Source organism: Lissotriton helveticus, chromosome 1_1 (genome assembly GCF_964261635.1).
Source record: "Lissotriton helveticus chromosome 1_1, aLisHel1.1, whole genome shotgun sequence".
Lineage (NCBI taxonomy): Eukaryota > Metazoa > Chordata > Amphibia > Caudata > Salamandridae > Lissotriton > Lissotriton helveticus.
Window position 1 is genome coordinate 278,997,386 of NC_136057.1, and position 27,996 is coordinate 279,025,381.

At 46.4% G+C, this 27,996-nt stretch overlaps 1 protein-coding gene across 1 annotated transcript in view; it reads right to left on the minus strand.

Moving 5' to 3' along the window:
* Positions 1-27,996, minus strand: part of SLC37A3 (solute carrier family 37 member 3) — a 197,322-nt gene that overhangs the window by 8,396 nt on the left and 160,930 nt on the right. Inside the window, exons 12-13 of the mRNA XM_078668180.1 lie at positions 22,310-22,357; positions 1,613-1,764 (exon numbers count right to left, since the gene is read on the minus strand). Coding sequence (XP_078524306.1) covers positions 1,613-1,764; positions 22,310-22,357 — 200 coding nt within the window. The remainder of the gene's footprint in view (positions 1-1,612; positions 1,765-22,309; positions 22,358-27,996) is intronic.

The following is a 27,996-nucleotide window of genomic DNA, read 5'->3' on the forward strand; positions in this document are numbered from 1 at the left end:
GAAGATGTCTTTAAGACAAAATCTTTTTTTATTAAAAATATATTTTTTTATTGACATTTTTACATTTAAAAAAAATATTTTAAAGGAGTACCAAAACAGCTGTTTGAGGCACCCCGGTCCAATCAACACATCACATTCTGGCCACAGAACATACACACATTTCGGCAGGCATGTGCCCTTGGAGGACCTAGCAGTGTAAAGATCAACTTTCTTCCGTTCCCTCACCATATCCGTACTCCAACCCTGCACCACACCCAGGGCCATCTAGCCAGCATCACGAATAGGAGTCTTCGACAGTTCTCAAAGAGCATCGCACTTTCTAAAAAATTTTGCGACATCCCCTAGCTTGATACACCAGTTTTTTGACCCTCGTGCACCAGTCCATATTAGATTACCACTCCTGTAATGTCGGGACAACGGCACAGCCGCACACCCGTAACATATCTTGTCGAGCAACCAACGGAACGACATTACAGAAGAGGGACATGTATCAGACTAATGTTTGCTGCCTCTTCCAAAATTACTAAAGACACTAGTTGTGGTGTGTGAGCCACTGTTGTGCCTAGCACCTCTGAGACCCGACATCCTACCCTGTCCCTATATTCCGGGATCCTTTGGCAGTCTCAATTTGTGTCTACTTCTCTGCCGACAGGTTCGTGCGCAAAGACGACAACACCTTTTTTTTTTTTTAACATGCAACTATGATGCATTGTATTCTTGAAATGCTATTGGCGATCAGAATATATTTACGGGTTTCTCAACAACACAAGCTTTACTGTAATATTGTCTGCTCTAGTTTAAGCTGCTATGCTGTGAAATGAAGACCTAACAGATCCATGTATTTATAACAGCAAAGGCTGTGGTGGTGCATGCCTTCTCAATGGCTCAGCTATTGAGGGGGTGAGAGAAGTCAAATGTTCATGATCATTCAGCCCTTTTTTTGAAAGATCACTCTTAATGTGATAGTGGGAGGTGTTCAATCATATGACGGTATAACCATTGGTTATATCTGGGAATCACTAGTCGGCTGTCAGTGAAATAAATCTTCATTCTGGTTCAAAAGCCTAAAGAAGAAATTAGGTTTGCCAATAGAAGACTGGTTTGTTTAAAGAGCGAACTTCAACGCATTCTGTTTTGGGCCCAAACTGTGGGCCGTCTATCCATCACAACCTTTCCATGGGAACTCCCTCCACCAAACATTTGGCCTATGCCCCTCTCTTCAGGTGTTCAAAAATGGCACTGAAATGTCAACAAATTCAATCCGAAGGACATGAATGAGTGGCAATCTCTACTCATACTAATGTGATGTGTGTACACTTCACACCTTGCTATTTATGTCAACTAGGTTCTATTTGTTGCACATGTACATGCGTCTTTACCAGCAATTGCCACATAGCTAGTGCAATTAATCAAAATCATATCTGTTGTTTTTTTTCAAAATTTAGGTTAGCCATCTTTCTCGTATTATTCTATGTTCTATCAGTGTTGCTTTTGTCAAATGTTTGTACAAATGTCATAGTTCCTAGACAAATTAATATATTTCATAGATGGGAAAAAGGTTTACCAACATTTGCATATTATGCCTAATGCCAGTATATCCCACTGGGCTCACCTGTCCCACAGCAGCTCCAATGCTGCCAGTGCCATCCACAATGCCAGTGACAGTGGCCAGTGCCTCACTGCTCCCTTTGATTGCCTCCTGGTGTCCAAGGTCAGCAGATATTGCCGAGCTGATCATGTTGGACGGGCCACCAATGAAAAACCCTGGGGGAGAGACACACATCTGGATGAGTACTACAACACAAGAAGCAGAAAGTATATGAACAAGAAAAAAAGAGGCAGAAGCAGGATTTGCCTGTGGGTTCCTTAAATAGTGCGGCTATAACCTGTCATTTGATGATGTTTGCTAACAGCAAGCAGAAAATGTTGAAAGACTGCTACTCAGCAGCCCATAACTCCATGCAAATCCACTTTTTAGTTTCTGAGTTTGAAACAAACATTTTACTTTTTAAAGACATAACAGTGATGTGAATACATCGAGGTGCTATTGGCTCCAGCTGGATGATTCTTACAAATGCATAAACACATACAGAAACAAACATTTAGGCATTTATTTAAAATACATATAGAAACTCCTAAGTGCAGGCCATCTTGGAACGTGATGCAAAAGGCACCTTACTAATATGATAAATATACATTTGAGACAGTGACATAATGTGTTGTGTGTGTGTTATATAGAAATTTGTAAAGCGCCTAGTTACTCTAATACGGAGTGCCCCCGCGCTAGGTTTTCTACTTCACCGTCACTCAGAAGTATCCAACAAGCCGGGCATAGTCAATAAATGACAGTGGATTGCTTGAAGAACCAGGTTTTCAAATTCCTATGAAACAGCATTTCTGAGGGCTGCATTCTGGGATCCAGTTGGAAAAGGTTCCACATTTTTGCTGCAAGCAGACTAAAAGATCTGCCCCCAGACAAGCTCTGTGAACTTTGGGAGTGAGTGGTGGCAGCGCTCATTATCAAACCGCTTCTCGTTTTGCTCACATGTGCTAAGATCTTAAATAACTTTTAAAATCATTTTGAAACCCACTGTGATTGCGACTTTGGGGCTTTTTATTTCTCACTCATCTGACTCGCTTTTCGAGTCTGTTTGTCTCTCTGCTGGGGGCAGCTAAATAAATTGTAGAAACGCTGTGGGGATGTTTTAAACTTACCTGACAGTTGCTGTGTATTGTGTGAGCCTACCCGACCCTGTTCCATCGCGGCTGTGTGCCGTTTGTGTGGAGTGCGGGCGGCCATCTTAGCAGGAGTCCTCTGCCCGGCTGAAACCTGTGGCAGCGGTCTAGCCGGGGGAGTGACGCTCTGCCATAAATTACCATGCCTTTCCTGTCGCGCAGCGGCCGCGCGTGGCGGGCGCGCCTAAGGTAAGCCAAAGGTCAGCCCGTCTGCGCCCGTCCGCGCCTCGGCCGTGACGGACGCAGAGCGGGCTGTTCAACAGCCTTGGACTGTGCAAGACCTTGCAGTCAGGTACACTAGGGAGCAGTTGTTGTCTCTACGTCCTGCAGGATGTTTGGATGCGGGAGGCGCTGTAGTGAACTGTCCATGGCTCAACCCGTGTTCGATCTGTGGTTTTTGCTGTTTGGATACTCTCTCCACCCCTTCTGCACGGGAGCCAGTCCCCCATGTTTTCTCGGCCGCCCTAGTCAACGCGCGGTCGATGTGTAAACATGCTGCTGATATTTTTGAGCTGCTTGTCGACAGCCCGCTCGATTTTTTGTTTGTGACGGAGACCTGGCTCACTGAGGCCAGTGCCCCGGATGTCGAGCTAGCGGTCCCACGTGGCTACAAAATACATAGGAGGGACAGAGCACTGGGAAGAGGGGGGGGTGTCGCTATTATTCTCAGAGATTCATTAACTCTTCAGGTAGACCCCCCGATAACCCTGGTGGGGGGCGAAGTTATGAATTTTTCTGTGGTTCTCTCCCCGCACTTTACCCTTGGGGGTTCCCTGGTTTATCGGCCCCCAGGACCTGTGGGTGCGTTTCTTACGGCTCTGACTGAGCTTTGTACCCCCCGAGCCCTCAGATATCCGAGCTTTTTGCTTCTGGGGACTTCAACATTCATCTTGATGAGGTGGGTCTCCCGGAGAGCAAAAGCTTTCTAGACTTTCTGGATTTTGTGCACCTGTCTCAGTGGGTCTCTTTACCCACGCACTCGGGAGGGCACACCCTGGATGTGATCTGCTCCAATTTTCTCCTCCAGGCTGATGCTCCTGAACCTTTGACGTGGTCCGACCATCAGCTAATTAGTTTGCTTGGTCATCCCAGGGGACTCCCTTTGCGAGGATTAAATCATGGTGTGCTAATAAAATCAATAACGAAACTCTGGTGGCCACCCTAGTTGAGAATCGGCCTGCGCTGGGTAATGATCTCACTACAGCAGTGTCGTCCTTCAATGAGTGGATGGTTGCGGGGGTTTCGACCTCTTCTAAAGGAAGGGGAGGTAAACTGCGCTCCACCGCCTCACAACCCTGGTTCTCCCAGGAGTTACGTCTCCATAAACAGTCCTGTAAAAGACTCGAGCGGGATTGGCGTCAATCGTACTGCCCTCTGGCCAAGGAAATACTGCGTAAGGAACAGAACATTTATTATGCCAGTATTAAAAAGGCCAAAGGTATCTATTACGCCAACCGAATTGCTAAAGCTAATAATAACAGTCGGGAGATTTTTTCAATTGTGAATAGCTTTCTGGCCCCCTGCGCGGAGCAGCGGATAGTTCCAGCTTCGAAAGATTGGTGTGAGAGCCGGTCTGGGTTTTTTGTGGACAAAATAGCGGCTATTCAGTCAAACTTTGCTGCTACCAGTCCGTTTGTTAACCCGCAGGACTTCTCTCTTCCTCGGAAGGTTCTCTCAACCAAGCTGACGGAGTTTGTTCCACCTTCTATCACTGACACTCTTGCCGTGATCAAGTCTTTGAAATCGGGGTCTCCCTCTGACCCCTGTCCAGCAAGAGTGTTGGCCGCTGTTGCTGATGTGGTGGTTGAGGAGGTGTCGCACTTAGTTGGCCTCTCCTTCAAAGCTGCCAGTCTGCCTGCAGAGTGGAAACAAGCTAAGCTCCTACCTCTGCTGAAAAAGGCCGGCGCTGATCTGGCGGTACTGACCAATTATCGGCCTATATCGCTGCTTCCTGCCTTGGCTAAAATCGGTGAGAGGCTGGCCTTCCAACAGCTTAATGAGTTTGTGGAAGGATCTGGAGCTCTTCACGAGGCTCAATCCGGGTTCCGCACTGCCCACAGTACGGAGTCGGCGCTGGTGGAAGTCTCTGAGGCGGTCAGGGAATGTTTGGATGGGGGCGGCAGAGCGGCTCTAATTTTATTGGACCTCTCTGCCGCGTTTGACACGGTTCCCCACCAGCGCCTCCTGTCCAGGCTCGCCGACATCGGTATTTGTGATCTTGCTTTGGACTGGCTGAGCTCATTTCTGTTGGCTAGATCTCAACAGGTTTGGCTCCCTCCGTTTTCATCTTCGGCTAGACCACTCCGGACAGGGGTCCCGCAGGGCTCGACATTGAGCCCCTTGCTCTTTAATATATATCTGACCCCCCTGATTGAACTAGCCGAACATTGGGGAGCCAAAATTATAGCATACGCGGACGACACGCAGCTGTTGTTCACTTGGCCAGGTGAGGCACTGGATACAAAGCAGATCCAAAATTGTCTGTCCTCAGTCTTCAATTGGCTAGCGTCATCACAATTGAAGTGTAATGAGGACAAGACTGAAATCCTGCTCTATGGCCAGTTTCCCCCTGACTTCAGGTCACTATTGTGGCCAGATGGCTTCCCCATTCCAGGTGCCTCAAACACCTTGGCCAAGAACCTCGGGGTTTGGTTTGGGGAGGACCTCCGTTTTGAGGGGCACATTAAGAGGCTCACTGGAGGCTGCTTTGGGACCTTGAAGTCTCTCAGAAAGTTTTTTCCGCTTCTGCCGGCCTCTGCCCGCGAGTCAGTCGCGAGAGCTTTAATTCTCTCGCGCCTGGACTACGCTAATGCTCTGTTTAGTGGCTCTCCGGCTTACTTGATAGGGCGGCTCCAGGTTATTCAGAACGCTACCGCTAGATTATTGGGGAATATCTCCAAGCGGATCAGCGTTAGGAGTTACCTGGAGTGCTTGCATTGGCTTCCGGTGCAGCATCGAATTACCTTCAAAATCTTGACTTTGGCCCACAAAGCCATCAATGGGCGCGGTCCTGCCTATCTGATGAAACGATTCCTGCGGTACACTCCCAACCGAGATCTGCGTTCAGCATCTCAACACCTCTTGCAAGTACCGCGTTTTCGGCGCATCCGGCTGGGTGGGCACTCTGTGACAGTGAGAGCTGCGCGAGCATGGAATGCGCTCCCAGTCTCTTTGCGCAGTACGGTGGACTTCACGGCTTTTAAGAAAGCACTAAAAACCCATTTGTTTAGATTAGCTGTGTAAATTGTTATGTTACTTCAGGGCTCTGCTGCTATACTTCCCTTTTTCCTTCTTCCGCGCCAGGATACTCCGGCAGTAATTGTGCGCGCTATAAAACAGCTTAACATAACATAACATCAGTTTAACTATTCCCGACTATATAAGATTGCGATTGGGCCAATAGAGTTTAATCAGGGGGAACAGGAAGCGAGGACCTCTCCCATTTACAATTCTGTGGTAGAAACATAAGCCTTTGAAGGCCACTCTAGCCGGCATAGGGAGCCAATGGAGCTTTACAAGAGCCGAGCTTAGAGGGGAGCGCCTAGGAATATTAAGGAGCATATGACCGGCGGTATTCTGCACCCGCTCACAACATTCTTATTCTGCCCTTGGAGACCCCGAGATAAAGGAAATTGCAGTAGTCCAGGCGACACACTATCAACGCCTGGATGATTGTTTTCTTGGCTGACTCTGGCAGAAACTGTAAGATTTTGCAAAGCATCTTCAAGATGCCAAAGCAAGTGCTAGTCAGAGATGAGATCTGGTGGTCAAAGGATAGTGCTGTGTCAAACCAGAACGCCAGATTTTCTTTTTTAGATTTAGGGACAGGGACCTGCCCCAGTTCTCGTGGCCACTCAACAGAGGACCAAATGGATGGTTGCTTACCAACCAAGAGAATATCAGTTTTTCCAACATTTAATTGCAAGCTGCTGGATGTCATCCATTTTGTCAGGTCCACCAGGCACGCTCTAAATTTAGGGGCATCATCAACTCTGTCATGTACCAAGGTGATAATCGGCTGAGTATTGTCAGCATATGAAACCATCTTGACCCCATGACGTTCCACTATGTCTGCCAGAAGGCGCATATAGACATTAAACCGGGTCGGACTCCGAGCCGAACCCTGAGGCACCCCTTGCAACAAGGAGCGAATCTCGGACTTGTAGGACTGCTTGACAACCTAGAATGAACGGTCATGTAAGAAATCCCATAGCCATTCCAGAAGTAGGCCATGGAAAACCTTGTCAAAAGTGGAGTTTAAATTCAACAGACTCAGGGCTGCTGTCTTGCCCTCATCTGCAGTCTCAAAGATTCGGAAGCTAGAAGCAGAGCGGATAATACATATTTTAATAGCTTACAGGCAAGGTCATGATTATTGAAACAATGTCTTTAATGGGGCCATGCTTACAAATAGAAAACAAGTGATTCTTATGGGTGAGCATACAAAAATACATGTGTTGACGGCACTGGGATCCTAAACACATATCCACCATTTTAATGTAAAGCCTGAAGTAATTTTTAGCATATGAACAACAAGCATTGGCATAGCCAATAGGTCTCGCTTTTGTGACCTTATAGGTATTTAGTTATGCAGCACAATATCCTTGGTGCAACAACATCAACGGTTTCATTGCTAAACACTTATAATGTCCCAAATGCGAGACCTCTTGGCTACGCCAATGCTTGTTCAATGCGTTTGATGCAGCAGGTCACTCTGAAACACAGGATGATGTCCCGCTCCCACGGAAAGGAAGGATTGAAACGGAACATCCAGCACTACACGGCACTTCTGGTTGCTTTTTATCCTCACCCTCAATTTGCATAACATTAGGCACCCTTCTCAGCCATGGGCAATACAGAAAAACGCAATCAACGAGAAATTGAGGCAACTGCTTCCTAAAATGGTGTCAACTGGAACAACATTAAGGTGATGGATGCAATGCTTGAATTCAGCCTAGCCACTGGCGATCGGTCAGTTAGATTCCAGTCTACCGTTCTACGCCCACCATGCCACACCAGACAAAGGCCCACCTTATGCAAATCAGTACCAACCCCGCTAATCGGAACAGCCCCCCAAACTGCCTGGCCTAAAATGGTGCAGCAGAGGATGTGCCGCCACTGATATTTTTAAACTGCAATTCTTGTTTTAAATAAATAAGTATTCTATTCCTAAACACTGAGGCATGTGTTATGGGGGGCACACAAACACATATCAATAAATATTAACCAGAAACAATGAGAAAAATACTATTGTAGCAAAGTACCTCAATACAGCAGAATAAATTGTGTCCCTGTGCGGGTGGGTAGACGGGTAAAGAGCACATCCAGTAACAAGTATGTGCCAAGTGTCAGAATTTCAACCCTACTGTAAGTGATTTTGAAATATTTACTTCACAATATTCGGAGTAAACTTCATTTGTGAAATATAAACCAATGCCAACTAAAGCTATGATGCCCCACCAGTTACTAAAGTGTACAGTATGAAATCGAATACAAAAGAAAGTGCATGTTTTTTTTAAAGAGCCTCGTATGTGTGTCATAAAGGAAAGACGCTAGACACGGCTGGTCCTACATATGCTACCACACTCACTGCCTCACTCCCCTCCAGCCCACCGCACTCCTGTGACTGCAGCACTTCTCCCATGGCCCTTTGCGTCATCTCTTGCCTGCGGTCGACATGTCAGCGTACAGTACTGTGCTATGACAATTGACATGACTCTTTCTACCCCACGACCAAGATGCTGAGCCACAGAAAAACAGTTCCCACAGTGACAACAGGCCAATGAGGGCCGGCTTTAAGGCAGTGCGACTGGTGCGGCTGCACTGGGCGCTGACTAGGGGAATGGGGGCACTGACCTCAGAGGGGGCGCTGTTTGGCAATAACAGACTTCAAAAGCATCTGCTGCAGATTTGCTAATGCTTCCAGGATTATGTCAGTAATTAAAATATCAGAAACCTCTTGTGATTAATGTTCAGGCTAGAGAGAGTTGAAAGTTTTGTCTAGTGGCAGTTTTGACTCGACATAAAGTAGTGCAGAGGGTTAACATGGCTAGTGCAAAGAACAGGTCTGGTTTTTGTGTGGGTAGCTGAGCGGATTAGTAAAGCCAGTCTACAGCAGCGCTTTAAAACAAGTGAAATGTGTGTGAGAGAGGGGCTCTGGAGAGATGAGGGGCACTTTTGCAGGGTGGCAGTGGGGGAATCCGAGGAGGAGGACAGAAGGGGTGCAACAAAAAAGATTGTCACAAAGGGTGCCACCAGCACTAAAGACGGCCCTGGGGGTCAGTGGTCCTGAAAAACCACCCTGATACTCGCAGGCAAAGAATCAGCAAATGAGTCATTATATGCAGCACATGACCAAAAATCATCTCTCCTCGGCAAAGCTCCTTCATTCCCTTTGCCTCGATTTGGAAACACGTAAAATGCAATGCAAGTATGTGCAACGGAGTAACGTGTACATATGTGCGATGTAAAATAACTGCTGCCCTTGGGCAAGGCCTTCTAGCAATACTGTAATAAATAAACAGTATGTTCCCAGTTACATATTTACGGTTCAGTAATGTAAGTTCAACCAGAACCCGGTTACAAACAGCACTGTTTAAGTGTTGATTGTGCTGGAGATGCGACTAGTCTAAAACCTCTGGGAAGGCTAGTTGAAAGAGGAAATGAGGAGCGAGTTCCTAACTGGTGGAAAACAAACCATTCATAGAATGTCTACACGGTGTACTAAGCTTATGAGGCTGCCATTGCTGCTTACTTCTTTATTTACATAGTGCAGCAGGCTACATCAATGCCAGAAAGCAAAACAACCCGTCCTTTCCCGTCAGTGACTGAACACACACACACACACACAAGGATGCAACCTGGCAAGGAATGGCGATCTGCTTAAACAAAAGACAATTCAGAGACTCAAAACAAAGACAGAGCTTCCCAAGCCTGAAGTGCCCGTCTGAGAGCAGTACGGGCAGACCTCTGGATCTGTGGGAACAATGCACATGTGTGGAAACTAACCAGTTTCATCCCAATAAAATCAGTGGACGCATGGCAGGAAGATTCGTCAACATTAAAAATCTGTTTCAGTCACTCGCAAACGGATAATGTCCTGGAGTAAGGTACCCCAATCAACAGACGAAGGTTTGGCAGCTGTAGTGGTAGTATTGAGAGGTAGGGAGTTGTTCTGCAACTCTTCATGCTTTGATTAATTTACAAAGCGGTACAAAAGGGGGTGGAGATGGACCGAGTATCTGAACCAATCAAACACTCACACCCAGTCAAAAGATCTGGGTTCAATCCATCACCGTTCTTTTGCCCACTCTGCCACCCCAGTTCAGACATGGCCATATGCAAATCAGTCTGACCCTGTGCCTCATGGGAACAGTCCTTTAAAAAGAAACAGGAGTGTGACCCATAAACCAATCGGGATTGGGGTTCAGAAGTTTAAAGGAAAACAATATCCCAAAGGGTATGAATAAACAGACAATTTATATTGCATGCACAAGGCATTACAACAGTCAGGGAAAGGAGACGCTTATACACAAGGATTCAAATTACAAAAATGATCTTTAGTCTCTTAATATTCAATTCATATCAAGATAATTTCATGCCACAGAGAATATGTACAGCACATAAATGGACAATTCAAATGCAGGCGCCTGTCACGTAATAAATACGTGTGTTCAATCAGCCGGGAGCCAAGGAACCAGCAAGTGGCGTCCGAGTCGTAGCTACGAGCCACGACTCGGACGCCACTTGCTGGCTCTTTGGCTCCCGGCTGATTGAACACACGTATTTATTACGTGACAGGCGCCTGCATTTACTCAGGTCCCCTGGTCCCTTGGACTTCTCGCCCCACCAAATTGTTTGAGACTGCCTTAGAAGATTAAGTACCCATAGGTGTACCCCTTGCCGTGTCAGCTCCTCGGAGGAGGACTCCAGCACTTTCAGCCCACAGCACTCCAAACGAGACAACCCAGTCCTGATGATTCGGTACATTTGATATGGACCGAAACGTCGTCGACTCCACAGCGCAATTTATAGGCGCATCCTACTATGACTTTAACAAAAAATTGTGAATTATATTACATAAAGTTATTGACTGTTGGTCACTTGTTGAGCTAATCACTGTGTATATATTTCACTTTGCTCACTTTGCGCCGTTCATCGCTGTTCACCTACTTCACTTGCGTCGCCACTTATCACTTGTATATATTGAGCACCAAGTTTTATCGGTTGTCATTTGAATTGTCCATTTATGTGCTGTACATATTCTCTGTGGCATGAAATTATCTTGATATGAATTTAATATTAAGAGACTAAAGATCATTTTTGTAATTTGAATCCTTGTGTATAAGCGGCTCCTTTCCCTGACTGTTGTAATGCCTTGTGCATGCAATATAAATTGTCTGTTTATTCATACCCTTTGGGATATTGTTTTCCTTTAAAAATCATGGGAACAGTGCAGCACAAACTGCCAAGCCATGCCTTCCCTGGACCAGAAACAAGCTTCCTAGGACCGTTTTCTGGCATTACAGCTGTCTTCAGCCAGGCTTGCTTGAATCCAGTGGCAAAGTGAGCAAGGGACTCAAGTCTGAGCATACCCTGCCAACTTATGGCGAACAAAGCATACCTTTTATTCTGCCCACCAGCTTACTTCTATCCAAGTCTCAGAAAATTTCATGCATGTGCTGGCTCTAGCGAGACCTAAAAACCATTCATTGTGTTGCTCTATGCACTTTAATACACGCAAATTGATGCTCTATAAATAAATCATTTGTTACTTCATTAACAGATTAGTGACATAACAAATGTATGATAACATGAGTACTAGGTCAACTGCTTTATGGTGGGCATGTGGATATTAAAGGAATCTCTGTTTAACAGTTACTTTCATTAGCACAGATTCTGGTTTTCAGTTTTGCCATGATTAGAATACACTATTGTCTTTTCCACCTTCCCACAAGCAAGTACAATAAAAAATATTAAAAATATGAATTGAATTTTTTTTTCACACGTTAATAATGATTGTAAAGTGTGTACCAACAAAACCAACAAGTTTGGCTTTTGTATACTGCATACTCAGAGAGACGCACAATACAAGATTGTTACAGGATTTGATAAGCATACAGACCAACACACATACAGGGACCCATGCAGCCACAAAAACACACAGGTGCACTTGTACAGTGGATCTATGACACATTTAGTTTTGTCATGCAGCAGTGAGTGTATGGCCAAACGCATTCTGCATGATTGATTTTCTAAGTCTACACGAATTGTAGTCCTACTCATTTGGGACACACTACAGATGCTGTCACACAAACATATCCCTTAACACCCTACAAATACCCATATTAAAACAGCATACACTTAACACACTGTTACACGAACAAAATTGCATCATAAGACTAACACCTAAATTGTAATCCATATGTAGAATATAACTTGCTTGAGCAATAGACTATTGGAGCTACAACTTCCTTTGTGGCGAGCACACCTCACTACATACAAAACACCACAAAGATCTTCCAAGACTGCACTTCTTTCAAACTAACTCACAGAAAATATTTTAAATAAACACTGAACAAACCATTTACTAACCAAACAGTACACAAAACATACACTATCAAACAATGGTTCCTCTAGTTGATGAATGGGGTGGGAATTCCCAGATCAGCATAAGGCCACCCAGACAGATAATGTGCTGTTGGTTCTACCCAAATGCACAATACCGCAACACAGGCAATGGGAATAGATAGAGTTCACACCAGGATGTCAGCCACAGTGGTATGTGCATCAAAATGTTACTCCAGGATTCCCAGCCCTACTCTTTATAATTCCCTCATCAGACCCATCTCCTTCTTGAGATTTGTCCAGGCCCCTTCCTTGTGATCTCTCACTGACTCAAAGAGCACCATTTAGAAGTGCACAGGGGGAGGGATGGTTCTCTCTCCCCCTTCTTCAGTGTGTTTCACCTAGCTTACAGGAATGAAGGAACACACAATTCTGTCTTAGTGGGATTCCTCTACCTCCTCATGTCTTCAGCATGCAGTTAGGCAGTCAGGCCTGGGCTTTACAAAATGAAACCCAAGGTCCTCCATGTAATGTACCATTACAGGCACACTTGCACCCTGTGTATATACACAGTCCAGCATGTTACCTCCAGGTATTGTGCCATCACAGACGCATACATTCGGCACACACATTCACTTCACGCACAGTACTCAGTACTGTACCAGTACAGGCCCACATACACCCAGCACACACATTCATCATGTGCACAATGTACAAAACTACATCCTTCATGTATTGTACTTCATGCATGTACACAACCACCTAGTACATACATTCAGCATGCACTCACTACACAGAACTACATCTCTCGTAATGTTTTCCTTGCAGGTATACACACACCCAAGTACAGGCACTCACCATGCAGGTACTGGACAGCACTGCTCTATCCCTGTACTTTACCTTTTCCAGAGACACATACAACCAGTGCAGAGTCCCTACCCCTCCACTTTACATCTAACTTTTGTAGGCCATGGGGCGAGTTAAGCACGCTGCTGCAGAACTTTAAAAAGATGAGTGAGCCTGTAAGCCTCACTTCAGTGACACAGGGAAACAAAATTTGCAAAGCCAATAGGTCTCGCCAATGCGAGAGCTATTGGCTTTGGTAGGGTCTTTTAGCCATATTGCACACTATTGTGGCTGCTGTTCAGTATAGCTAAATGTTAATGGTGTGGTATGGGGTTGATTGTGGTAGATTAGAGTGGGGTATATTAAAAAGTGGTAGATTGGGAAGGCGAAGACTGGAGAGGGGCAGATGGGGGTATAGTGGAGTGGGGCCGATGGGGGTAGAATGGAGTGGGGCAGAGTGGAGTGGGGCAGATGGGGCCAATGTGCGGTAAATTGGAGTGTAGCAGATTGGAGTAGAGTGTGGCAGGTTAGAGTAGAGTGTGGCAGATTGGGAAAGAGGGGGCAGATTGGGAAAGAGGGGGCAGATTTAGATTGGAAAGGAGTGGGGTGGAGTGGGTTAGATTGGACTGTGGTAGATTTGAGTGAAGTGATAGATTAGAGTGAAGTGGAGTGAGGTCAATTGGGTAGAGCAGAATGAGTGCGTTAGAGTGGAGAGGGATAGACTGGGTGGGTACAGTGGAGTTGGATAGACTGGAGTGGGGGTTGGAGTGGAGTGAGCTAGAGTGTGGTAGATGTGCGTTAGACTGGAGAGGAGTTTTGTAGATTAGGGTGGAGTGGGGTAGATTGGGTGGATTAGAGTAGGTAAATTAGATTGGGTAGACTGGAGTGGGATGATTGTGGTAGATTGGAGTGAAGCGGGGTAGATTGGAGTAGGGTAGAGTGGGGTAGATTGGAGTGGAGTACATAGGGGTAGATTGGAATAGAGTAGAATGGGGCAGTGCAGATTGGGGTGGAATAGATTGGAGTAGGGGGTGGATTGAGTTAGATTGGAGTAGGGTATATTTGAGGAGTGTGGCAGAGTGGATTGGGGTAGGTCGGAGTGGAATGGGAGACTGCAGTGGGGTAGATTCTGGTGTTTTGGAGTAGGGTGGGTTATTGATGTGTTTGGATTGTATTCCAATATTTGTTTCCACCACACTACAGAATTACGAAAAATTTGCTTAATTTGTACGATTTCTGATCTATTCTAAAACATTAGCACAGTTCTTTTTGTTGTTGTTGTGTGCTAGAAAATAAACAATTCTACACCCTCTCCTCTTACATGTGTACTCAGCAGGATTGTCACAAAGTCTCACACTTTGAAGTTAGAGAACGAAAGGTTAACACTAACAGCCTGATTCATCAACGGGACGTTTTGCGTGGCCCTAATAGCGATTAATAGCGACTCGCTATCAAGGACACGCAAAACGATATTCATGATTATTTTAGAGAAAGAAAAGCGAATCGCACGCGGCCGCAAATTCCGGTTGCGACTATCGAAAATCGCATAAAATACGCAATTACCGGCTACATCCGTGTCGGAATTGCGAATTCTCTAATAGCGAGTTCGTCAATAGCGGGACAGCAAATAGCGCGAGATCGGGAAAACGGGAAGTCGCATGTCGAGCACAGCGATGACATCACAACCAGGAAGCAGCCAGGGACCACCCCCATTCACCACAGTGAGGCAGACCTCGAGTCAGCAACTGGGAGAGCTCCAGCAATTCTGTTCTTGATACAACTCAAAAGTACAGTGCAGCAATGTCTGAGGAAGCAGTTCCTGGCCCAGCAACACCACAGGGCGGAAGAGAAAGTTAAAATTCTCCGAGCAGGAGCTGGAGAATTTAATAGAAGGGGTGGTGGCCAACCACTCAAAACTGTTTGGGAAGGACTCTAGGAGGGTGGCGGAACAGGAAAAACGCAGGATCTGGCAGGGTATAGCGTCCACGGTGAACTCCGTGGGTGTGGCTGATAGGTCGCTGGACGAACTCAAAAAACGCTGGTACGACCTCCGAGGTCGTGCCAAAGAGAGGGTGGCTGAGCGCCTTGGAGAGTCATCGGGCACTGGAGGGGGAGGACCTACAGTCCCTCCAAACACCCCCATGGAGGACCAAGTAGAGAACACCCTGGAGACAGAGGCGGTCATCGGAGTGACTCATCTGGACTCATCCCGCCCCACCCAAGACAACCAAGGTAAGTGGCATGCGACTGCGACCCTGTCCCCTATGAATGTCCACGACCAATTAGCCTCCCATATTGTTCCATAGTCATGCCATCGTTCCACATCAGGTAAAGCCCTGAAGCATTGTGGGACATGTAGTGTGGGCACAATGTAGATGTACCACAATGCAGCCAGACAGGTTCCAAAGTATGCAAAGCCATAGCCAGTCAGGGAATGTCACCCAGCATGCATGTAGCAACTGCACGTGTGACAGATACATGCAACTAATGAACGTCCACTTCCCCTCACAGGTGGTGCAGACAGCAGCGACAGCGAGAGGCTGCAAATAGATGAGGAGGCACAGGATGAGGAGGAGGTGCCGCCACATACACAGCCACCAGCCCCTGCCCCAGCAACTACTCCCGCAGCCAAGTCCACCACCAGTGTGCCTCCTGCGTCTGGCGCAGCAACTACTCCCGCAGCCAGGTCCACCACCAGTGTGCCTCCTGCGTCTGGCGCAGCAACTACTCCCACAGCCAGGTCCACTACCAGTGTGCCTCCTGCGTCTGGCGCAGCAACTACTCCCACAGCCAGGTCCACTACCAGGGTGCCTCAAGCCCCTGCCGCACCAACAACGCCTGCCGTGACACCACCAGCAGCTGGTGCGTCAACATCAGGGCCTGCGACAGCGGCAACACAGCGGCCACCCACTGTGTCAGGCCAGCAGAGCATGCGTGGCAGGCCTCACCTGCAGACCAATGCACCTATCAGCAGGAGGGGGAATGGACAGGAGCATGTGAGAGTGAGCGTGGAAAGACGCATGCTCCGTATACATCAGCTGCAAGCACGCCAGCAAGGTGCCATACAGCTACAGCTGTACAACATTGGGCGCAATGTTGCCGGGGTGGGGGACCGGATGGACCGCATGACGGCAGCCATGGAAGGTGTGGGGGAGGGAATGGCCAGCATGACTGCAGCCATGGCAGGTGTGGGGGAGGGTATGGCCCGCATGACTGCAGCCATGGAGGCCAGCACTGCTGCAAATACATCGCAGCGCAACGCAGCACGCCGCCGCCACCGTCAGCTATTGACCCGGCTGACCGCCTACACCAGGTCAAATTACATCATAGGCAATGCCACATCACAGTTGTCGCGGCGGTCCCTTGCGCAGCAGCAGCAGCTCATCCAGTGCTGCGAGGATGTGGCCAGGGTCCTTGAGCACCTGACCAGTGCCGTGATAGCACTACACCCTCCTGCTCTACCTGCCACTGTTGGGGGTGATGATGCCAGTGAGGGGACATCGAGTGTGAGCAGCCACTCTGCCTCACACGTAGGGGCACGCAGGCGCATCACCAGGCCCACAGCAGCTGCACGTGCCTTGGATGAGGATGAGCCACAGAGGCGCTTGGGTGGTACGCGCAGGAGGCGCACATGACTTCATATGAATCTTACAGGCACAGGCTGAGTATAAGCCTGCCCTGTCCTGTCACACAGCAGTATGCTGAAATACTGTTAGCAATGACAACATTTAAAGTGTTACCATAATTGTGAATGAAACAATAATATTTATTTTAGCAGCACACATTGGCGTTGTGTCATTATTACTTTTTGCATGCATTTGTGATTTGTGGGGTGAGGGAAGAGGGTGCATTAGAAACTGTTCAGTGTGATGTGGTTGCGACGTCTGTGGCCTTCAGCTGGATTCTCCCCGCGTGCATGGCGCGCATGTGCAGGTGGCCGGTCGTCCCCTTCAGATTCACTGCCAGAGATGTCGACAGGTATCCGGCGCTTGGTTGCAATGTTAAGTAGAATTGTGCAGACAGCCACAATGCGGCAGCACACTGCAGGACTGTAATACATGGCCCCACCGGTCTTGTGCAGTATGCGGAACCTGCTCTTGAGCAACCCAAATGTCCTTTCTATGCAATTCCTTGTCCGAATGTGTGCAACATTGTAGCGCCGTTGCTGGGGTGTAGCAGGGTTGAGGTATGGGGTGAGGAGGTAATCACGGAGGGCGTAGCCACTGTCACCTGAATGAGAGGAGCAGAGGGTGAGTGCCTGTGCTGCGCTGCTACTTCATAGCAATGTGACATTGTCGACAAAGTGTACTTACCAAGTAGGTCTCCTTCCCCAAAGTCTCCCCTGGCCAGTCGTGTGTGGAGGCCGCTGTGCCGGAAAATGTAGGAGTCATGGGTACTCCCTGGGTACTGGGCCACAATGTCAGTGATGTATGTCTTGGCATTGCAGACCATCTGTATGTTGAGGGAGTGGTAGGACTTGCGATTGCGGAACATATACTCCGTGGCAGCTGGTGGGCAGATGGCGATGTGGGTACAGTCTATGCATCCGAGTACATGTGGAAAATGGGCTACATTGTAGAATTGTAGCTTGGTCAAGTCCAAATCCTGTTGGCTGGTGGGAAAAATGATGTGTCGGTGTAGCTGGGTAAGCATAGCGTCAACAAAAGTCTTGAGGCAGCGTGACATGGTGGGCTGGGATATCCCCCCAGAAACCGCTACTATCCCCTGGAAGCTCCCGGAGGCCAGGAGGTGCAGGCTACACAATACCTGCACATGTGTAGGCACCGCATTGGTACGCCTTGTTGGGTGCTGCATCAGGGGGTCAAGGTCATGTATCAGCTGAATTATCATTTCCCCATTCAGCCTGTATTCAGCATATATCTGCTCTCTGGTTTGCCCCAGCAAGGTGACCCGCTGGCGGAATATCCTGTCCTGGATTCGGCCTCTCCTCCGTGCTGCTCGCTGTAGCCTTCGCCGCCTGACCACCATGTACATTCCTGGCATTGTGAAACTCCTAATGCTGCTGCTGATTGTCCTTATGTGTGATTGGTCAGGCCTGAACCTGTTACTGATTGGCCAACAGTTTTTTGAAATTTTTTTTGAATGGCTTTTATGGTTACCACCTGCTTTGAGTTGCCTTTAATTTGCGCCGCGCAAACTGCGATTTTTGGGTTTTTCGCTATTTGAAAATTTTGATGAATACCGATAGCGATTGTATAGCGAATTCGCAATTATTTTCGCAGAATCCGTGGTTTTTCGCATTTTCCGATTCGCTAATGCTCTCCTACCGGGATCCTGCGAATATTATTGCGATTTCAGTATTATGTGTTTGCGACTTAATGTTGAATGCCGATTACGGACATTGCGCCCGCAATTGCATTTTCGCAGCGATTGCGGGCGCTATTTTGCTTGATGAATCAGGCTGTAAGCTCCCTCAGAAAACAGTTTGACATTTGAGCTCTGTCTTTGAATGCACAGCAAATGTGACAAGATAAGAACAAGATTTAAAGGGCTGTTTACAGAAAGTGAGTTTGTGGAAGAAAACAGTCAAAAAGATTTGGTCTACGGGAGGGACGAACTCAAGCAGAACTGCCTAAAACAAATAAATCTAGCAAATAGAAAGTCAGAAAAATGTGAGCTACAAACATAATGGTCAGCAATGGACAGAATGCATTCTCAGGTCAGCTTTCTGAATGCTCCCAAGATGTCTTTAGCAAAAAAGACAGCTGTGCGGTCTGGTAGGCTATGACCTAAAAAGAACCTGTTCACTCCTACAGATCACTACATGGTATGCTGCCATCATTGCAATTGTGCTGCTTAACTTCTAGTGAAGGTGGCCAACCTTCCACCATTAGGAGGGTAGCACTTTCGGCACACCTAGTACAAAAGGACCGCAATCCGTGAGATAGGCCTTTGTCATGATGCATACACATGATCAGGGTTTGCCTACGACAACAAAAGTCAGCAATAGGGATCCATACAACAGTACAGTTGTGCACTCAGGGCAAGGGTACAAGTCAATTTCCATGCAAGGACATTTCTGTTCCAACACTATGAAAATTCTACCACTAGAGAACACCATCTTCCTAGCTTTCATGAACAAGCAGAGTTTCAAAAGATTTGTTTTGTCACCAAAGGTTTTACATTTTTCTAAGTGGTAGTAGAATTTTTCTATTTTTTGTGGTTTGTACCTACTAGCAGCTTGTAGTGGAAATAAGTATGAAACCCTCTTGTGAGCTCTGAAAGATTAACCTATCTGAAAAGTAGATGCAATCCTGAATTCAGCATGATATCAACTGTGTAGATCACTCATGATTTTTCCATAGGAAGCAAATTGTTAAAATAAGAAAAAATTATGAAAATATGCATGCAAAATGGAAATCGGCTACTTCTTCATCTGTAATTTTTTGTCCCAAAAGCAGATTGATAGAAGTAATATACTGTTGCACCCATCAACTATTATGCTTGCATGGATCTATAGTGTTTGGATTTTGTTTTTCTTATGTAAAAAGGTTTTATATAGACTGAACAGGACCACAGGGGTTACCAGAGCACTTTACACTTTAGCAATCGGGAAAGGTATAGGAGGAAGTAACAGAAAACAAACCGATCAACATACAATCATCACAGTCTCATAAAAAAAAAAAAGAGTGTGTCCTCGAGAGTCTTGGAAACTAGGGTTCTAAGACAGACGTTTCTTCATCAATATTGATTTAACTTTCTTTTTGATAAAGGCAATACTGGGATTCAGTCTGACCCCAGGGGGCAGGGAGTTCCAGATTCTCGGGGCGATACCCGAGAAGTCTCGAATGTATGTTTTCTTTTTATGGAATTTCTGTGGTTTGAGCAGAAAGGTGCTGTGTGTGACCTGACCATGAAACAATTCATAAGGTAAAAGCTACTGAATGAAAAATGGGCATCAAGGAAACTTTTGCATTTTTGCCCGAGATGTGTAGGAGTAGTAGATATTTGGAGGTCACCCATACTATCATGTGATTCAGAGGGCATTTTGCAAACAACATTCTTTCCTGCACACATTTAGAAGTCACTAATCAAGAGAAAGTCAATTAATAACAGAAAAGTTATAATATTCTTTATTCCAACACTTCTCCCTATAAAAATGATACCCCACTTGTGTCGCAGGGCCTGTCGCCTGCAACACTAAAGACCCAAAACAGAATAAGGAGACATTGCCCTACTTGGATCAGTGCTCGTGGTGCTGAGATGTGCTTCCCGAACACTGATCAAACTGAAATAAAATAATGTTAGGACACAAGAGAAGGTCCTTCTTTGAGTTCCAACATTTTTCAAAAAACAAATCCTTCTGGTACTCACATCAGAAGGATTTTCTCACTGAATGTGGAGGATGAGACCTTCACGGCCTCTGCATTCTAAAAGGTAATGTGAACGTCTCATCCTTCACACTCAAGAGGTTAAATGTACGTGTCCCCAGGCCTCTTACATTTCTCATATAAACACTTAGAAGTGTTGAATCTGGCATTGTAAATTCAAAAAAGGATTTCGTTTTAATTCTACAAACAATGGACTAGTCGGTGCTACCACTTCGCTGTTTCTCAGAGCATTGGAGGTTTTGTTCTGTTGTAAAGGGAGTAAAGTTTCTCTACAGTCTTACATCTAGGATTTTAACTTTTTACAGGCATATGTATAGTATATTTCAATTATAAAAATAAAATGGCAGTTTAATTTATTTATAAAACTGTTTTCATGTCTAAGGAAGGGCATGCATAATTGAACTTCAAAGAAAACACAGCAATAATATGATTTTCCAAAATAAAGTTTCTAAAATACACTCCACTCAAAATATATTTTTAATTTAAATACAAAGTTAGGTTTATTATAGGATATTCTAAAAATTCTGCTTAACTGGTTTCATCACTCGCCACCACATTTAGGACAATCTCCTTCAATGTGTGCTATGAGATCTGAACGTCTCCATTTCTTGGCTCTTGAAAGAGAACTTCCATACACAAGGGATATGATGTCCACAGTACTGGTGGTTAAAACTCCTTAGGTGAAAACTACTAGCCCTAAACGCTTGGATAGTATCCTTGAGGTGGCATTTTCCATTCCCATCAAATCCTGGCAAGAGCATTCCTTTGTCACCTACATTTATTTATAACAATTCAACCAGTGCAATCCTTTAATATGTTGACTAAAAAATACTTTAGTCTAATTATTACCTAAATAATATCAAATGCCCAATGTTTAGGTTGATGTCGCCAAGCTGCTTTTCATAAAAGGCTACATCACCTCCAAAATCAGGACAGAGCACACAGACCTTATACTGTACCCTGCTCAGATCACTAAAAGAGAAAATGGCACACCAAATCTGCTGGGTAAAAATGATGAAGCTTGGCTCCCTGACACACCCAAAGAAAAAGCATTACATCAATTACCACATGGGCAGGAAAAGTGTACAGTGAAAGCATGTGGAGGCATGAACGAATTCAGCCCCTGTTAAAAGTAGTGTCAAAAGCTACCTCTCCCAGCTATGCCCCCTTCCCTCTACATTATTATTATTATTGCGAGTTTGTACCGCGCTTGAATCGACTCCCGAAGGAGTATCTCTACGCCCAAAGCTAGTGAGAGACAAAGAAGAAAGATGGGGTACTAATTAGGTACTAAGCCTGGAACAAAAAGGTTTTCAGCTTTTTCCTGAACGTCAGATGGTCTGTGCACTGCCTAAGAAAGATAGGAAGTTTATTCCATAAAGTAGGGCCAATAAAAGACAGGGCTCTTCCCCCTTGTCTTACCTTCTTTACTATAGCCACTTGGAGAAGAAACTGGTTACTAGACCGGAGGGTACGTACAGGCAGATAAGGATTGAATTTATCCGCCAAATACGAAGGGCCCAGTGCTTTGCATGAACATCCCCAGGGCAGAATAAAGCTCATTATGGGCAAGTCGATTGTGAATTAATCAGTCACTGCTGCCAATATAGGTAAGAAATGTGTGCCAACAAACAAATGTCAAAGGTTGAGTAAACTAACACCACTGTAAAGAGCAAGGGAACTTAGCAATGAATGTGTCTCATTCTGTACTAAACTGCAACAAATAAAAGTAGAACACAACTCACTTAATATGCATATCATCCATTAGCATATTTACATTTCTCTAAGAGACAGACCAATGCACGTACCTGTAATGGCCATGATAAGGGCATTGATTGGCTTGTTATTGGGGGATCCTATAAAAAAAAAAAAAAAAAATAGGAGCGGCATTAGCATGTTTTGAGAGAAATAGAACAGGATTATGAGATAAACAGCTACAGTGCTGACCAGACTGTACCCAACCTGGTTCTCACAGACCTCTCATTTCTTCATCTGCAGATACATAGATTCATTGTATGGACTCAAATCTAGACCGTTAACCACAAAAACCAGATGCTGTCTGTAGGAAGCTGGCTCTGTATATAGTATTCCACTAGGTGATTATTTCGTGCATGGATTACAGTGATTTCCCCAGAAGTGTACAGGGCTTTATGTAGATCCAAAGTGCTCTATTAGTGGTAGTGTGGGCGAGCAGCCTTAGGCTGAACACAGAGGAGTGTAAGACATTTGTTGCGCACACAATGACCAATAAACGAGACAAGATTCAAAACGAACATCCAAACCAATTTTAACAACAAAAAAAAAAGCTTTGAGTTTTATTATTTTAAGACCAATGTTCTTCTGTAAACGTAAATTTTTTTTTCAGGAAAAATACTTTCGTTTTTCAAAAGTGGACACTTTGCAAAGACTGAAAATTGTAAAACGTTAACTTATGGAATAAAAAATAATGCGATTTTACGGGTAAGTAACCAACTTACAAATCCAGATTTCAGGTTGCAGGGTCATCAGAGGTCAAGGTTCAGGTATGCTAAAACACTGCACTGGGGGGGGCGCTAGAGGGCGCAGTGCGGAATGGCTGCCTACTAAGACAGCTCCGCCGGCCAGAGACGATAACGGTCTTAAACGGCGGGTATATGGTGCGCACACGGCAGTGACTATAACTGAAATGTATCGGAAGATGTGAGGAGCATTCTACTCTAAGCAGTTTTCTTCTGGACGCGATCATTCCTCCGAAAAACGGCTTTACCAGCGAGCGGCGAAACTGTCCAGCGGAGGTTAAGATGGCGGCTCCGTGAAAGACGGGTAGAAAAGCGGACTCGCACTGACTACAGCCGAGGAGCCCGGTTGTCCGCTAAGTGCCACACAGCAACGCGAATGGTGGTAAGCGGCAAACTTAGCGCTGGAGGGGATGACAATGATCGCGGAGCTGGCGGGCTGCTGTTGTGTCAAAAGTAGCATGGACTGAGCAAACTTGTATGAAGATAACTGCGTTATGTGACATTATAGAGCTAGTACGACCTGCTACAGTCCAGCTCTAATAACATTGGCGAAGCACTAGCGATCAAATTGGTGCGACGTGCGTAGAGTGCCACTGTGCCCTGATATTGGTATTGGGAAAATAACGGGCGCGTAAATCAACACTGCTAACGTCCGGCAAAGCGCGCAAGATGGCGGCGTCCACAAGCAGTTGAATCGCGGCACATACCGCGAGTCCTGAGACCGCGTAGCAGAGGACTCCCTTGGTCTGTCTCAAACTACACCACTAGCGAATTGGCTCCAGGGGTAAATCGGCGCTCGCTGTGTGTCTGCAGGCTGTAGAGGAGAGTTGGTGCATCGGCGCAAACACACACAGACACACCGGGACCACGAGTAGGCGCCTGTACTCGGCGTCTAGATTGGCAGCAGTGTCTACAGAGCCGAAACCGGTGCGAAGAACATTCCAAACGAGGCCTACACTAGAGAAGGGTACCAAACACGGTGTTGGCGAGAACGTGCCTAGTAATCACTGGCTATGCGACCCATGCACGCGTAATCAGGATAAATCACCTCCACACACCTGTGTAGGCTGGTCGAGGAGGCTAAGCGGTGGAGCTCTACAGTACTGGCACAGAGACTAGTAAACTGAGGATATTCGTACAGGCTGGGCGTCCCCCCCCACGAACAGCAAAGGAGTCGCAGAACAGATTGTGGCTAATACTAAGAGAACAATAGGTAAGCCGGAGAAGGTGCAGTCGAAACTACCCTTTGACAACAAGAAAGGCGCTAAAGGGGCCACTGCACCGACTGATGTGGAAATGGAAACTGATGCTGAGTCGCAAAATACCATGGAAGTGACCCTCAGAGCCATACATAAAAGCCTACAAAATGTCCACAGTAAACTCGACTCCATCACGCAACGTGTTGACAACATGGCGGCGAAGCTTGATAAGCACGGTGAGCGCCTGGAGGAAGCGGAGACGCGGCTGTCGGCGGTGGAGGATGAATCGCACGTGACGACGCAGAAGTGCACAGAAATGGACAAGATCCTAGAAGTTATCAAAAATAAGTCGGAAGAATTGGAAGCGAGGTCCACAAGAAACAACATACGCATAGCGGGGGTTCCTGAATCGACCAACACTAGGAAGATGGAGACTTATGTGGAGGACCTGCTGACGTCGATCTTTGGAAAAGACCAACTATCCTCCGTGTTTATCATTGAGCGAGCTCATAGAACCCTTGCACCAAAACCGAAGCCAGGAGCCCCTCCACGGCCGTTAGTGGCGAGACTACTCAATTACAGAGATCGCTATGTGATCCTCAGGCTGGCGAGGGAATTACAAGAGATTGAACATCAAGGTAACAGGATTCAATTTTACCCAGATTTTACCGTTAATGTACAGCTGGCACGCAAAGAGTTCACAGCAGCGAAACAGAAGCTGAGGGAAATGAACATACCATATGCGATGTTGTACCCGGCACGATTGAAAATACCTCAGGATGGCAAGTCAACAATCTGTCACACTCCTCAGGAGGCACACTTGTATATTAAAAAACGAAATCAACAAAGGCGGGAGCGGCGGAGACAGGAGCAGAACCAAGAATCGGACTAGATACGCTGCAATTGCCTAGGCCACGATGTCGGGAACGAAAACGGAGAGAGCAAAACCTGGAGAACGACCGGACCGGGGACCTCCTCGCACGTTGCCACATTCAGCCACGGTTACTACTCAGGACAATCTACAAATAAAGTGTGGTCAAACGTGTCATGGTGTACCGGAGATTGAGCCTGGGGGTATGTCGGTACAAGACCTTGGGATGCACTGCGTGACTACTTGTTCATTATATACCTGTCAATATATGCCTTGTTATGCAGTGCTAGAGACTACTGTTCTGCGGGCTGTGGAGCGCGCTGCAATCCTTGTCTGTTTGGAGGGTCAGGTAAGAGTACCCACTTTACAGATTACAATCGGAACACTGGAGTAGTATAGACCAGGACTGCGCCTGTAGTAGAAGATAGACTGCGGCCGAACTGCCATCAGACACAGTATATATGCAAAAAATACTAGCTATATAACCGCCATGTTGTTCTGTATATATGCTGGGAGTGCCCATCTCCGACAATGGGAACTGTATGTGTACTGTGTGCTGCAGCACCTGTATTCTATAGCCACTCTGGCCACATCCACTATGTTGGATGGAGACGTGTGACCCGAGCGGACCCCCCCACGGGGTGTTCCCCCCACATTGGTGCATTGTTAGTTTTCATTGTACTCATGGTATATCTTTGGCATGATTGGGGTGCTGAAGTCGGTGCGGGGAGGAGGGGGTATGTTGGGGAATGTTGGTTGGCAAAACTGTATTTGAGAAACACTGCCAGATACCGCGAGACACGTAATGTGCGATATGTACGGAGTAGACACTGGGTGAGATGCTATAGGACCGAGACTGTTCTTGGTCACCTACGATTCACAATAGAGCTGCCAAGGTATACTAATGGTTGAGTCTGTGCAGAAATTAAAACTGATTTCCTGGAATGTACGTGGTTTACACAACCCTAAAAAAATAAGGCAAGTGTTAGCATACCTAACTAGATTACGAATAGACGTGGCATGTCTCCAGGAGACACACCTGGACCCACGCACACACACGCGTGTTGGACACAAATGGGCGGAAGCCTCATAGTGCTACCTACTCTTCCTACTCCAGAGGTGTAACGATCTTACTGAGATGGGGGTTACACTTCAAAGTGGAACGAACACACACTGATGACGAAGGGAGATATGTCATTGTGTCGGGGGTGCTTAGGGGACACCGAATTAACCTTCGGAACATCTACGCTCCCAATATTGATGACCCCCAATTCTTCACGACCCTCTGGACGAAGATATCCGACCTCCCAGACGTACCACTACTGTGGGGGGGTGATTTTAACATGGCACTGAATTGCGAGCTGAACAGATCTGACACATCGACGGAGACACACAAACGAGCATTACATGCACTACGTGACATTCTGACCGATAGGCAGCTAGTAGATTTATGGCGCACACACCATCCTGAATCACGAGAAGCTACCCACACCACTGCGGCCTATAACAGCTGGTCTAGAATAGATTACTGGATTGGATCGCGGGAAGTGCTACAATGGCTAGATGACGTAGAACACCTCCCGAGAACACTATCTGATCATAACCCAGTATTACTTACGATAAAACTACCCAACTACGTGTCCCCTCCTTTCAGCTGGCGCTTTAATGGTAAAGCCCTACAAGACGAGTGCTACCGTACTACGATAGGCACAGCCATAGCGGAATACTTTGAGAATAACAAGCCCACAACGAAAGATGCGGGGCTATTATGGGAGGCCTTCAAAGCCTCAATAAGAGGGGTTTGTATATGCACCACCGCAGGCATTCTCAAGTACTTACGCCAGCAACTAGAAATCAAGGAAGCGGAGATCAGGAAGCTAGAGTTGGAATACACTAGATCACAGGACCCAGCTATACTGGGCCAAATTAGGATCGAACTCACAGAATTTCAAAAACAAGCAGACAGAGCTGACATATGTGCATAAACGGAGAGTAGCAAGGCAATATGGTGAGTCAGGGAGACCGGGGGCGACACTGGCTGCTAAAATTTGCGGGCAGAAACCACAACAAATGGTTGAAGGGATAAGGAATCATAACTGGGAGATGAGACAGGACACGAAAGGCATACTGGAAGCGTTCCGACATGCATATGGCACATTGTACCAAACTGACAACACCGCCCAGACAGAGGAAATAAATACATACTGCGACACAATAGCGCTAGCATGGTTGTCGGATGCACAACGTCAATTCCTAGCTCAACCGGTGACAGTGGAAGAGGTGTCGGAAATAATAAACTACCTGCCGAACGGGAAGGCGCCGGGCCCAGACGGATTCACGGGGGAATTCAATAAAGCCTTTGTGGATTTACTGGCCCCACATATAGTGGAAATGTTTGGCGATGCACATGAAAAAGGGGTTCTACCGGCCTCCTTAAGAGAAGCAATGATTATTACATTGTTGAAACCGGAGAAGGACCCAGAGAAGTGCGACTCCTATAGGCCACTGTCTCTCATAAACGTGGATTCAAAAATACTGTCTAAACTATTAGCGGCGAGACTACAGGTATTGATGACGAGACTGATACTGCCTGACCAGGCAGGTTTTATTCCCATTAGATCGACCCATCACAAAACGAGGACCCTGTTTGCACTAGCACACTACTTATCTCCTGAAACAAAAGCTGCGGCGGTGCTCCTGGATGCAGCCAAAGCGTTTGACACCATTGCTTGGACTTACTTACAAACCATATTGAGAAGAATGGGTTTCCCCCCACTGTTCCTGCAGTGGGTAGCACTCCTCTATACTAAGCCAATAGCGAGGATTAAAGTTAACAAATATATATCGGACCCAATAAAAATAGGAAGAGGCACGCGTCAAGGGTGCCCGTTATAGCCCCTATTATTCGCCATAGCTATAGAGCCCTT